Consider the following 14,332-nt stretch of genomic DNA (forward strand, 5'->3'; position numbering starts at 1 on the left):
AAATGGTATGTACGACACGAGGGAGTGTTGTAAAGGCGGGTACCCAGCAGATCTTGGATGGTGGGCACCATTCCCAGGTCCTTCAGTAGAACGAGCAGGGGGTCAGAAGACTCTGGACACAGAGAGTCCTGGTGCTCCAACAGAAGCTGCAAGTACAATACATCATTATTAACACAGAATCCTGGTGCCCCAACAGAAGCTGCAAGCACCTCCCGCTCCCTCCATAAACTGCAGATGGTCCAGAACTCAGCCGGCCGCCTCCTCACTAACACCCGGTCCCGTGAACACATCACTCCTGTCCTCCACTCTCTCCACTGGCTCCCGATCAAACAACGCATAAACTTCAAAACACTACTCCTCACCTTCAAAGCCCTCCATAGCCTGGCCCCCCCCTACATGACTGACCTCCTTCTTCCCTATCGCCCCACCCGTTCCCCCCGGTCCTCCTCCACTGCCCCGACATCCAAACTGAAAAACGTTGGTGATCGGGCCTTCTCTCGCACTGCACCCCGACTCTGGAACTCCCTCCCTCAGTCCATCAGAGACTCCCCTACACTCTCCACCTTCAAATCTCGCCTCAAAACCCACCTGTTCTACCTTGCCTTCAACCCCCCCCCCCCCCCCTCCAACCCGATTTATGTCTGTTCATGTCGCTCTGTCTTCTGCTGTTTTCCCCCATGGTCTCATGTTCCTTTTTTGTTTTTCTATGTTCCTATAACTATTGTCAGCGACTTCGGGTCATTGAGAAGCGCTATATAAATACAATTTATTATTATTATTAATACATGTTCATTATTAACACAGAGTCCTGGTTACATTACTGTATGTATTTTATAGCACTTAATGTAAAGAAATGTTGAACTAAACACACAGCTACGGGTACACTGGAACAGTCCTTCCCCCTCCCCTCAACATCTGTGTCTCCGTTTTAATTGCCCTGAAGACCAATTGGAGGGGAGGGTCTAACTTCCTTTGAAGCACTTAGCACCTCCACTAACTACGTTACCCTGAAGCACATAGCAGTTAGCACCTCCACTAACTACGTTCCTCTGAAGCACTTAGCAGTTAGCACCTCCACTAACTACGTTCCTCTGAAGCACTTAGCAGTTAGCACCTCCACTAACTACGCTCCTCTGAATCACTTATCACCTCCTCTAACTATGTTACCCTGAAGCAATTAGCACCTCCTCTAACTACATTCCTCTGAAGCACTTAGCACCTCCTCTAACTATGTTCCTCTGAAGCACTTAGCACCTCCTCTAACTATGTTCCTCTGAAGCACTTAGCACCTCCTCTAACTATGTTCCTCTGAAGCACTTAGCTCCTCCTCTAACTATGTTCCTCTGAAGCACTTAGCTCCTCCTCTAACTACGTTCCTCTGAAGCACTTAGCAGTTAGCACCTCCACTAACTACGCTCCTCTGAATCACTTATCACCTCCTCTAACTATGTTACCCTGAAGCAATTAGCACCTCCTCTAACTACATTCCTCTGAAGCACTTAGCACCTCCTCTAACTATGTTCCTCTGAAGCACTTAGCACCTCCTCTAACTATGTTCCTCTGAAGCACTTAGCTCCTCCTCTAACTACGTTCCTCTGAAGCACTTAGCAGTTAGCACCTCCACTAACTACGCTCCTCTGAATCACTTATCACCTCCTCTAACTATGTTACCCTGAAGCAATTAGCACCTCCTCTAACTACATTCCTCTGAAGCACTTAGCACCTCCTCTAACTATGTTCCTCTGAAGCACTTAGCACCTCCTCTAACTATGTTCCTCTGAAGCACTTAGCACCTCTTCTAACTATGTTCCTCTGAAGCACTTAGCTCCTCCTCTAACTATGTTCCTCTGAAGCACTTAGCACCTCCTAACTACGTTACCCTAAAGCACATAGCAGTTAGCACCTCCACTAACTACGCTCCTCTGAAGCAGTTAGCACCTCCACTAACTACGTTCCTCTGAAGTACTTAGCACCTCCACTAACTATGTTCCTCTGAAGCACTTAGCACCTCCTAACTACGTTACCCTAAAGCACATAGCAGTTAGCACCTCCACTAAGTACGCTCCTCTGAAGCACTTAGCAGTTAGCACCTCCACTAACTATGTTCCTCTGAAGTACTTAGCACCTCCACTAACTATGTTCCTCTGAAGCACTTAGCACCTCCTAACTACGTTACCCTAAAGCACATAGCAGTTAGCACCTCCACTAACTATGTTCCTCTGAAGTACTTAGCACCTCCACTAACTATGTTCCTCTGAAGCACTTCGCAGTTAGCACCTCCTTGCTGGGTTCCTTTTCATTGCTGGGTTAAGTACTTCTATTCTATTCACATAATATGCTTACTACTTGTATCTATTGCTATGTCCGCCCATCACAATCATGTGAGCTGTCTAACGCCTGTCCCGTCTCCCTGTGAGTGGCTGTCCCGGAGTAATGGCCGGAGTGTTGGACGTCCCGTGATGAAGACCGGGAAGATGCGACCCTCCTTGCGCCGCCCCTTTGCCTCAAATAGATCCGCTATCATCTCTCTTTAATCTTTCAAAATGTTCAGTTGCTATCGCATGCACTTATCTGTGTTTCACTACACACATGAGTGCATGCTTACCAACTGTTCGCCTGTTTTTACTGCAACACTACTATCACCGACATCTAAGAAGGGAGATGCCCCCTTGAATGGCCCTTCTAAGGTTTCTCTCCTCCACATTGCCTGTGGTGCATTTTTTCCTATTGCTAGATTTTAGAGAGTTTTTCCTTACCATCGCGTGGGGTATGTCTGGGAGTGTTGCATTAATTTATTTAACATTTATTTAAAAAAGAAATTTGACTTTATGGTGTCCTTGTTTTGTTCTTGACTTATTGTGATGTTTCTTCTTGACTTGGACTTGGGACATTAACGTGTGTTGTCGGGCCTTACAAATAAATTTGATTTGATTCCTCTGAAGCACTTAGCAGTTAGCACCTCCACTAACTACGTTCCTCTGAAGCACATAGCAGTTAGCACCTCCTCTAACTACGTTCCTCTGAAGCACTTAGCAGTTAGCACCTCCACTAACTACGTTCCTCTGAAGCACATAGCAGTTAGCACCTCCTCTAACTATGTTACCCTGAAGCAATTGGCACCTCCTCTAACTACGTTCCTCTGGCGCACTTAGCACCTCCTCTAACTACGTTCCTCTGACGCACTTAGCACCTCCACTAACTACGCTCCTCTGAAGCACTTAGCACCTCCACTAACTATGTTCCTCTGAAGCACTTAGCAGTTAGCACCTCCACTAACTACGTTCATCTGAAGCACATAGCAGTTAGCACCTCCTCTAACTACGTTACCCTGAAGCAATTGGCACCTCCTCTAACTACGTTCCTCTGACGCACTTAGCACCTCCTCTAACTACGTTCCTCTGACGCACTTAGCACCTCCACTAACTACGCTCCTCTGAAGCACTTAGCACCTCCACTAACTATGTTCCTCTGAAGCACTTAGCAGTTAGCACCTCCACTAACTACGCTCCTCTGAAGCACTTAGCAGTAGTAAATAAAATATTTACTCAAAATGATAATTTCACTTCTTCCATCACATTAAATCAGAGCCAAAATTATGTAGACTTGGCATCCTATATAACCTGGCTGAGCCAATATGAAACAATCACTCAAATAATCACCCGATAAAACTTCAATTTCAATCAAATATTGACTGAAAATTTGCAAAATAAGAGAACAGTCTTTGAGGTACGCAGTCAATCAGCTCCTTGAGCCTTAAAATGTATACAAAATCAAATCCACCTAGGATTTTTATATAAACCCCCACAGTGGTGTGTTCAGTTGGTATGTCCCAGCAGGGAAAAGGATGTAAGCTATATGATGCCCATGTTATTGGTTGCAATACAGACGCACAGTTGACACACGCTCTAGTCTCCTCTCTTGTTATTTCACACAGCTACCCCTAGTAGCTGGCTTCTCATGTTGCTGACATATCCTAGGGGACTTTCACCCCAGCCCCCCCCTTAAATAATGTGACCATGGCTCTATCCTGACCTTGTGTGTGTTGAGCAGCTCGCTGATGGAGATGTAGATCACAGGCTTGTTGAGGATGACCAGCTCAGAGTACTCATCGATGTTGAAGCGCTCCTCTGGCTCAGGGACGTCACAGGCGGCACGCAGGAACTTGCTGTGAAAGATTTATGAGCAGCGATGTTAAATGGGCGTGTTGGTGGCGAGCACAGGGCCAGCAGGGACGCCATCGCTGCTAATGTGGAACGTGAGGTTCGGTGGACCGTGTGAGGTGACACGGACAGAGGGTTCATCTCAACACGCATCTAAGACTCCTGACCAATGAGAGAACAGTGTCGCGTGGCATTCTTTTACACTTTTTGAATGTCACCATGTGAACACAAGCGATCCAAGGGACAAATGCAACTATTGTATAATTTTAGAAGATGAATCAGAAGAAAACAAACGAGCTACAGGTGTGAAAAAACGCCCCAAAGCATGTTGGACAAAAGAGGCCACTGAAGGGAATATTATTATAGGGTTCCTGCAGATTTTAAGTTCAATTTAAGACTTTTCAAGACTTGAATAGAATTGAATAACTATTTCACGGTCATACTGGCAAAAAAGCATGAAGGAAAATGACTATGAAAGAAGTAATTCCATATGTTGTCGGGGGGAACTGATAGACTGTACTGCTTACTTTGCAGCCTGGACATTTCCCCGCAAACACATTTAAACCAGATACAGAGAAGTTATAACAACATAGAAGTAAATTCCTAATCCAATGCACTTTTAAGACCTTGGAGTGGGTCAGGGTGATGTACTGACCTGAACTTGGAGTGGGTCAGGGTGATGTACTGACCTTGGAGTGGGTCAGGGTGATGTACTGACCTTGGAGTGGGTCAGGGTGATGTACTGACCTGAACTTGGCGTGGGTCAGGGTGATGTATTGACCTGAACTTGGCGTGGGTCAGGGTGATGTACTGACCTGAACTTGGAGTGGGTCAGGGTGATGTACTGACCTTGGAGTGGGTCAGGGTGATGTACTGACCTGAACTTGGCGTGGGTCAGGGTGATGTACTGACCTGAACTTGGAGTGGGTCAGGGTGATGTACTGACCTGAACTTAGCGTGGGTCAGGGTGATGTACTGACCTGAACTTGGCGTGGGTCAGGGTGATGTACTGACCTTGGAGTGGGTCAGGGTGATGTACTGACCTTGGCGTGGGTCAGGGTGATGTACTGACCTGAACTTGGAGTGGGTCAGGGTGATGTACTGACCTTGGAGTGGGTCAGGGTGATGTACTGACCTGAACTTGGCGTGGGTCAGGGTGATGTACTGACCTTGGAGTGGGTCAGGGTGATGTACTGACCTGAACTTGGCGTGGGTCAGGGTGATGTACTGACCTGAACTTGGCGTGGGTCAGGGTGATGTACTGACCTGAACTTAGCGTGGGTCAGGGTGATGTACTGACCTGAACTTAGCGTGGGTCAGGGTGATGTACTGACCTGAACTTGGTGTGGGTCAGGGTGATGTACTGACCTTGGAGTGGGTCAGGGTGATGTACTGACCTTGGAGTGGGTCAGGGTGATGTACTGACCTTGGAGTGGGTCAGGGTGATGTACTGGCCTTGGAGTGGGTCAGGGTGATGTACTGACCTTGGAGTGGGTCAGGGTGATGTACTGACCTTGGAGTGGGTCAGGGTGATGTACTGACCTTGGAGTGGGTCAGGGTGATGTACTGACCTTGGAGTGGGTCAGGAGTGGGTCAGGGTGATGTACCGACCTTGGAGTGGGTCAGGGTGATGTACTGACCTGACCTTGGAGTGGGTCAGGGTGATGTACTGACCTGAACTTGCCGTGGGTCAGGGTGATGTACTGACCTTGGAGTGGGTCAGGGTGATGTACTGACCTGAACTTGGCGTGGGTCAGGGTGATGTACTGACCTGAACTTGGCGTGGGTCAGGGTGATGTACTGACCTTGCAGTGGGTCAGGATGATGTACTGACCTGAACTTGGCGTGGGTCAGGGTGATGTACTGACCTGAACTTGGCGTGGGTCAGGGTGATGTACTGACCTGAACTTGGCGTGGGTCAGGGTGATGTACTCGTTCAGGGCACGCAGGTGGGCGCTGTCCCCGTGGAAGTGCTTGTGCGCGGCGGCGTGCTGCAGGATGCGAGCGATGGAGCCCAGGATGCGGCGCTGCTCGGGCAGCAGGGTGGAGCCGGCAGAGAACTCCACCACGTCGAAGCCGTCGGGGGCCACCACAGCTGGGTTCATGTAGCGGTAGTACACCAGGTTCCCCACAATCTGCAGGGGCCATGCTCTTGTTTCATTGTGGCAATGCTAAGCTCAGTAACAAGCTCATGTTGAGTGGTCCCAAGACAACTATATTTCAATTACGATGGCTCATAGTTGATGGATAGCAGACACTTCATTGAAGCTAATCTAAGTCAACAGAGTTCCTTCATGTTATGACTATCAGACTGTTCAATTAAGCTAGGTGAACCATGTGCGTGTGCTAGCAAACTGTATTGCATTAAGCTAGTCTTCATGTTATGACCATCAGACCATATCTGTATGTCGTATATGTCATAAATGTTATGATGAATTGAAAATGGGGGACCCTAATGTAAACAAGACGACAGTCTTTCTCTGGTCTGCATCCCCTTAACAATTGTGTGTATTGAGCCGAACTGTATTGTACCCATTGTGCAATCTGTTAATAAAATGTTCAATCAATTAATCAATCAATCAGACTGTTCAATTAAGCTAGGTGAACCACGTGCATGTGCTAGCAAACTGTATTGCATTAATCTAGCCTTCATGCTATGACCATCAGACTGTTCAATTAAGCTAGGTGAACAACAATATTTGCATAAACTAAATACATTTATTTTATAATTTAACTATTATTAGAATATTTGAAAATCAATGGGTCTCCAACGGACTTACGACAAAAAGGGCTTTCTCTTAGTGCCATTTGAGACCTTTTTGGGCAAGACATGAATATAGACAATATATTATAATATAATATTAATTATATACGTTTTATTGGGACGGTTGGTGAATCCCAAAATCGGCCCGAAAAGGTCTCAAATGACCCTAAGAGAAAGCCCTTTTTGTCATAAGTCCTTGGTGAATGAGACCTAATGACCATCCCTACTCAACAGTATTGACTTCAAGTTCCAGAAGCTGAAAGGCACACATTAAAAGATCCATCTTGGGATTTTAAGAATCGACTCAAGTGAAAAATTCTATATCTATTTCTTTCTCTATATATTTTTTCCCTTGTCTTAATGTTGTGTATAAAATGTACCGTGTTGTAATCAAACTAAATAGTTGCAAGACATTTTCAAGTGTATTTGTCGTATCCCTATCCTTCTGCAGTATAGAGGAGTGGTAGAGTTGACTCTTCGTTACCTTGTACAGCTCCTCTTCAGTGGCTCGAGGGAACTTCTCATGCAGGGCATCTCTGAGGACCTTGGCTGTGTAGCGCATCCCGTACCTAGCAAACCACAGCCTCAGTTAGAAATATAACACTATCCTGCTGAATGAGAAAATAAAATAAATAAAAATAAAAACTTTTAATAACTTCTTATCAAATAAACCAAAACATTTATTTAACCACTGTGCGGTCTTAACCTTTTCACTACCACACTATAGATGGTTAACCCTTTCACTACCACACTACAGACTGTTAGCCATCTGTAGTGTGGTAGTGAAATGGTTAACATGCTGTAATGTGGTAGTGAAAGGGTTAACCTTCTGTAGTGTGGTAGTGACAGGTTAACCTGCTGTAGTGTGGTAGTGAAAGGTTAACCTGCTGTAGTGTGGTAGTGAAAGGTTAACCTTATGTAGTGTGGTAGTGAATGTGTTAACCCTTTCACTATCATACTACAAAGGGTTAAGGGTAAAACATTTTTTTTACCTGTTTAACAGCATAAAAAGAAAAACCTAAATTCGCTTTTTTCATTTCAAAAAGTGATGGCATTTCCTAAAGGGACCTCAACATTAATCTTTCAGAGCCATATCTCTCCACACTATGTTATCACTGTGCCAGCGCTGGAGAGAGGTCTGGCTGAATTATTCCGCTATGGGGGAGGTGCAGCAGGTAGAGGAGCAGTCCGGAGGTTCCCGGTTCGATTCCCGCTCCTCTCGGGCAGCGTGTGTCGAAGTATCCTTGAGCAAGACACTTACCGTAACCCCTAATTGCTCCCGATGAGAAGGTGAGCACCTTGCATGGTTGCCTCCGCTGTCGGTGTGTGAATGTGTGAGTCAGTGAACAGGTGAATGTGAGGAACAAATTGTAAAGCGCTTTGGATAAAAGCACTAAATGCACCTTTTATTATTTACCAGGATGCAGCAACAATGCCCTTGCAAAATAGTGTTGCAGATAGTGGTGAAACATGGCCTTTGTTCTTATTTCTGTGAAAGCTGTGAACCACCAGGACTGAGGACACAGAGACCGTCTTTCTGTGAAAGCTGTGAACCACCAGGACTGAGGACACAGAGACCGTATTTCTGTGAAAGCTGTGAACCACCCAGGACAGAGACCGTCTTGGGCTCATTTTTAATCCAGCAGTGTCTCCAATGTCTCAAGTGTCCTCCTTCCAAGATTACAAATCGTACAAACAGCAACTTTAAGCAGACCACGTCTGGCTGGCGGATTCCAATAAAAACGCCCAATGAATTTCAAATGAGTTATATCTCTGACTGTGTACTGACGGTGACTTTACACAAGTCAGTTATTCAATTCAAACCTTTATTTATTCTCGATAGGACAATTGAGGTCACTGATTTTCAATGTGGTCAAGACTTTACAATATAATTAAATACCTATTTCACGGCCATACTGGCAAAAGGATATTAAAATAAGAAATTACTACAAAAGAAGTAATTCCATATGAATTGTTGGGGGGAACTGATAGGCGATTACTGCTTACCTTGCACATTTCCCCAAAACACATTTAAACGAGATAGAGAAGTTATCATGACATAGACATAACTTCCTAATCCAATACATTTCATTATCCATCCTAATCCATACATTAAGACCTATCAAAATTAGGGATGGGTACCGAACCGAATTAAGATAACCGACCAAATCACGTCGGTACCGATTCACGTGAGATCCACCAGTGCCACATTTCGGTAAATTATTATTATTCTTTTTTTAAATTATTATTATTATTTTTTTTATTTCACACACACAATACACGCTTACCTAGGATTTGACTTGATTCAACAACAAAGCAGTCTGGGCAATGGCAAGCCGAAAACGGTCACAACTTAGTTGTTACACTTTACAAAGCTAGATGCAGACAACGCTCACTGCAATATTATATACAGTATATATTAACAAATTGTTCTAAATAAATAATAATGATAATAAATTATTTGAAGTTTGGATTTTTTACATTTTAGAAAAAAAAATTAGAGACGAAAGTACCGAAAAAAGGTACTGTTGGGTACTGGTATCGGTTCAAATGTGAAAGGTACCCAACCCTAATCAAAATCATATTTAAGACCTTTTTGAGGACTACAATTCTGATTATTAACACTTTCGCTGCCACTGGGCTCCGTCTAATCTCACTCTATACGGCCAGCTTATCATAACAACCTTTCATTGTGCGTGAGGCTGTTTGTAGAGCTAAATCTATACTTTATATTATTGCTATCTGTCCATTGGCATTGTCAATTGACACTATAAACCGTCCCTTAAATATGCCTTAAATAAATAATTTTTTCATCAATACGTTCCCATTTTATAGCGTCATGAATATGAACTATATACCGCAATGTTCTGGGGTATTTCCTGGAAGGCGAGATACAGAGCGCTAAGCTAATAACGTTAAATCGAATAGCGTTTCGGCTATACACAAGCTAGAGCTAAAACTCAAAATGCATATTATCTGTATCATGGTCCACCATGAATGCATGAAAGGGGGGGGGGGGCAGAGGACATCATTTCTGATTATTGATTACCAATAACGGCATTAGCCTGATACGCTGACCGGCTGGTTGGCTAACAAAGCAAGGCCCGATCGGGCTGTAATTTACATGAAAAAGCTCTTACCGTGGGCCGGTTGGATCCCTAAAATAGTGGGGCGGTTAAGCAAACTAATTGTGCATTTTATGAAAGAAGCATGAAACTTTCAGCATATCATCTACATACCCCAAGGTTTGATTTCAGACGTGGAAACACTTTCAGACTGACTTCTGGTGACCTTGCATTGCATTTTTCCACTTTTCGACCCATCATTCTTCTTTAGGCCTAAAACAATTGTTTGGTTCCGGTTGCCGATCGACCCTGCCGATTTAGGTGCGACTCAATTTATTTTATGAGTTTAAATTATTTTTTCTAAAAATAAAAAATATATTTGTTTACAATAAAGTTTCATAAAAATCTTAGTCAAACCTTTAGTATTATGGATATTAAACATGCTGGCAGAGTACATGTAGTGGGGCAGATAAGCTCATATGGAAGGTATTGTGCATTTTATGAAAGAAGCATGAAACTTTCTACAGTGTTTCTATATACCATGAAGTTTGTTTTCAGACGTGGAAACACTTCTAAATTTACCTCTGGAACTTGTCAGAGGCTGTACACATTTTGGGGTCTCAAAAACATGTTATTTTAAACTTTTTTCCAGGCACAAAGGTATTATATCAAAAAGAAGAGTTGTGGAACCCACTGGTCATCATAAAAGTGCTTTAATAGATAAAATCAGCTGTTTAGGATATGGCAATTGGGTTTCATGTCATACAAACGCACCTAACACAAACACAAAGACTCAAAAAAGGACTTTCAACAATATGCGTGTTAAAGGATAACTCCAACATTTTGGGAAATTAGCTTATTTAACATCTTCCCTGGAGTTAGACAAGAAGATGCATACCTTTTTTGTCTCCGTGCGTGCATTTAGCTTTGGGAACAGACGCTCCGTTAGCATAGCTTAGCTTCATCACTGGAAGTGAGGCGGGACAGTACCCTGACGTTCCCTACAGGTTTGTTGATATTCTCATTCCTTCAAAGGATATGAACCGATTGAAGTTTATGGATACCATGACTTAAAATCCTCTTACCTTGACGATTAAAAGCCTCTCCAATTTAGAAAACAGTAATCCAATGGCTGGTATTGATAATATACTACTAACTAGTGGACGCTCGGAGCTAACCGGAGCTAACGCAGAACAGGATGTGTAAAGCAAATATGACTTCCTTTCTGGGGTTTTCAAAATAAAAGTGCAACGTTTATAGCAGCGGAAAACGTTTATTTTGTACATTATCTAACGTTAACACAAACCTAAACTAACTTTAGGTTAGTTGTAACGTTAGTTTAGGTTCGTGTTAACGTTAGATAATGTACAAAATAAACGTTTTCCGCTGCTATAGACGTTGCTCTTTTATTTTGAAACCCCCCAGAAAGGAAGTCATTGCTCTCGTTATCTGCTTGAGTGTCCGGTTGCTGGTTAGCTCCGTTAGCGTGCAGTATATCAATACCAGCCATTGGATTACTGTTTTCTAAATTGGGGAGGCTTTTAATCATCAAGGTAAGATGATTTTAAGTCATGGTATCCATAAACTTCAATCGGTTCAGATCCTTTGAAGGAATGAGAATATCAACAAACCTGTAGGGAACGTCAGGGTACTGTCCCGCCTCACTTCCAGTGATGAAGCTAAGCTATGCTAACGGAGCGTCTGTTCCCAAAGCTAAATGCACGCACAGAGACAAAAAAGGTATGTATCTTCTTGTCTAACTCCAGGGAAGATGTTAAATAAGCTAATTTCCCAAAATGTTGGAGTTATCCTTTAAATTTGATTGAACAGTTGACATCTCTTAACCTACCCTAGTTGTAGTAAGTATGACATTATTAGTGAGGCCTAACAGTCTCCTGAGCATGAGCAAGGGGGAGTACACTTGAGGGCAGCCTTTTTGCACTTGCAGTGTGTTGTACACCCTTTCTTGCAACCACAATGGATCAGTTCATAGCAGCTCTGTGTGATGCTTCTGGAAGGGTGGTCCACAGTGGCTGCCATCCCATTTCTTCTTTCATCCAGCCCCAATCAGCAGGGCTTGGCAGCTGAGGGTCAGGTTCCAAGGCTTTGCTCCAAAATTGGCCTAATAGCTGGCACGCTTAATGTGTTGCTCTAGTGCAGCCTTCGTTGGGGGCATGTTCTCCAGAGCTCTGGATTTCTGAGTGAAGAGCTGTTTTCTAGCTTCATTTACCTCTGTAGTTTCGCTTGTCCTGTCATACATCAGTACGACAAAGCGCTCCAACCGTGACTTGGACAGCTCACTCACATCACCCTGCATCTGCAGGAGCTCCTTGAAAGCCTCAGTCACTTCAGGGAAAGCCTTCCAAGTCTGCCATGCTGTCTTTTTTCCTCTTCCAGCAAATGCTGAGACTGTGTCACATCCTGTGAGTGCGTGGAACAATGGGAGAGCAGCACAGGTACTTGGACCCAGCATGTTGGCTATTGCATGAACGCCAATATATCTGAGGTTGGTTCCACTACCAAGAGCAATCCACATTTCCTCTGGCTTGATCTTCCTAAACATGGCCACGGCCAGGACTACAACATCGGTGTCAACAGTATGAATAGTCACCTTCTTGCAACCCTTCTGAACAGCATCTGACACATGCAGAAGCAAGCGTGTGTCTGCTTCCTCGTGAGAACATGGGGTGAGATTGTCACGTCACACTGGGGAGGAGAGCAGAGCACCATTTTGCCATGAGTTGCGTAAACTTCTTTTCTCTCATCTACTGTGATGCAAATTACTTGCTGAGAGAGGAATCCAAACAATTCTGTTTTGTTCTCATCAACAAGCAGGAAGTCTTTCCAGTGCTTTGGCAGTGCAGTGGTAGGCATCACCCGTTTCCTGATTCCCTTCCCTCTCTTCTGTCGGGTGGTTCCTTTCAGACTGTCTGGGATATAGATGTCCCAGATAACATCAAGACGCCTTGTTTTCTCAAGCTGGGATTTTGCATATGGCACAAAGACACTATCTGCATAGTCATGCACCAGGAGATCCTGACTCTCTTCAAGAAATGGGTTCCCCATCTCTTCGATCACTGCTGTGAGGGACCTAACATGTTTTATGAAGGTTTCTTGCACTGCTGGCTGCTGCTCGTGGTGATGATTTTCACTTTCTGGGGTGCTTTCATTCTCAAAATCTGTAATCATTCTGGCAAATTCTGGACCTGCCACCATCCAGCGATGCAGTGCCCCAGGATTCTCTGTCAGGCCAACTGCTCCACCAGATCCTTTGATGAGTGCGTTGTTCTGTTCGTGGCAGTGGTCAATTGCAATAGCAGAGAATTTGTGACTTGTTTTATGCACAACAACCTTTCCAGCACGGAACTCCTCCAGGATGGCTGGATGTTTATCAGAGAGGACCATCATGTCACGGACATGCACTGATAGCCACCTGGAGTAGTGAGTGTGGTCCAGAGCAAACATCCAGGGTAGTAGCTGTGTGAGGGTTTCCACATAGAGCTGAAATTTGCCCTCCTGCAGTGATCTGACGTATATGAGCATGAGGACCTCAAGTGATCAGGTTTTCAACCAGTAGTCGAAATGCACACTTTCTCTGACTCGCTGTAGGCACCATTTTTCAAATGCTGGAGGGGCCGCTTCAGGTATGCAGTGTTGTCAAAAAAAAATTGGACAATGAGTATCGGATCGGTATCGGTATTGGCCGATACCCAAACTCAGGTATCGGTATTGGGACTGAAAAAGTCGGATCGGTGCATCCCTAGTGAAGAGGTTTACATTACACAATGGCTAGCTAGCTAGCTAGCTAGTTGCTATCTAGATAGCTAACTGTATTTCATTTCATTCATGATCAACAACATTTCATTCATCATCAACAACATTTCATTCATCATCAACAGCTAGAAATAGTATTTGATTAATAAGAACAGGAATTAATGGTGAAGAGGTTTACATTACACAATGGCTAGCTAGCTAGCTAGTTGCTAGCTAGATAGCTAACTGTATTTAATTTCATTCATGATCAACAACATTTCATTCATCATCAACAGCTAGAAATAGTATTTGATCAATAAGAACATGATACAAATTCTCACCTGTCCATACATCAAAATCTCTTATCTTCTCTCATGTGCACTCTTTTCAGCCTCTGCTGGTCTACTGCAGTAAAATCATACAACAATCATACACATGGACACAAGGCCATGGCTGAGCAAGTGAATGTCTTTATTAGAACAAAACTGCCATTTTAACACATATATATTATTATAAGGCATAAAAAAAAATATTGTTTGGTTCCTGTTGGTTGTCAGTTAAAACTCTTCGGCGACTCTGATATCGCGGGT

General features: G+C 43.9%; 1 protein-coding gene across 1 annotated transcript in view; it reads right to left on the reverse strand.

The window, feature by feature from the left end:
* The window catches only part of iqgap3 (IQ motif containing GTPase activating protein 3), a 143,106-nt gene that overhangs the window by 55,455 nt on the left and 73,319 nt on the right, over window positions 1-14,332 (reverse strand). Inside the window, exons 28-31 of the mRNA XM_084336515.1 lie at window positions 7,409-7,493; window positions 6,063-6,295; window positions 4,033-4,165; window positions 44-146 (exon numbers count right to left, since the gene is read on the reverse strand). Of these exons, the coding sequence (XP_084192641.1) occupies window positions 44-146; window positions 4,033-4,165; window positions 6,063-6,295; window positions 7,409-7,493 (554 nt within the window). The remainder of the gene's footprint in view (window positions 1-43; window positions 147-4,032; window positions 4,166-6,062; window positions 6,296-7,408; window positions 7,494-14,332) is intronic.

Source organism: Notolepis coatsorum (assembly GCF_963971535.1).
Source record: "Notolepis coatsorum genome assembly, chromosome: 19".
In the NCBI taxonomy this organism is placed as follows: domain Eukaryota; kingdom Metazoa; phylum Chordata; class Actinopteri; order Aulopiformes; family Paralepididae; genus Notolepis; species Notolepis coatsorum.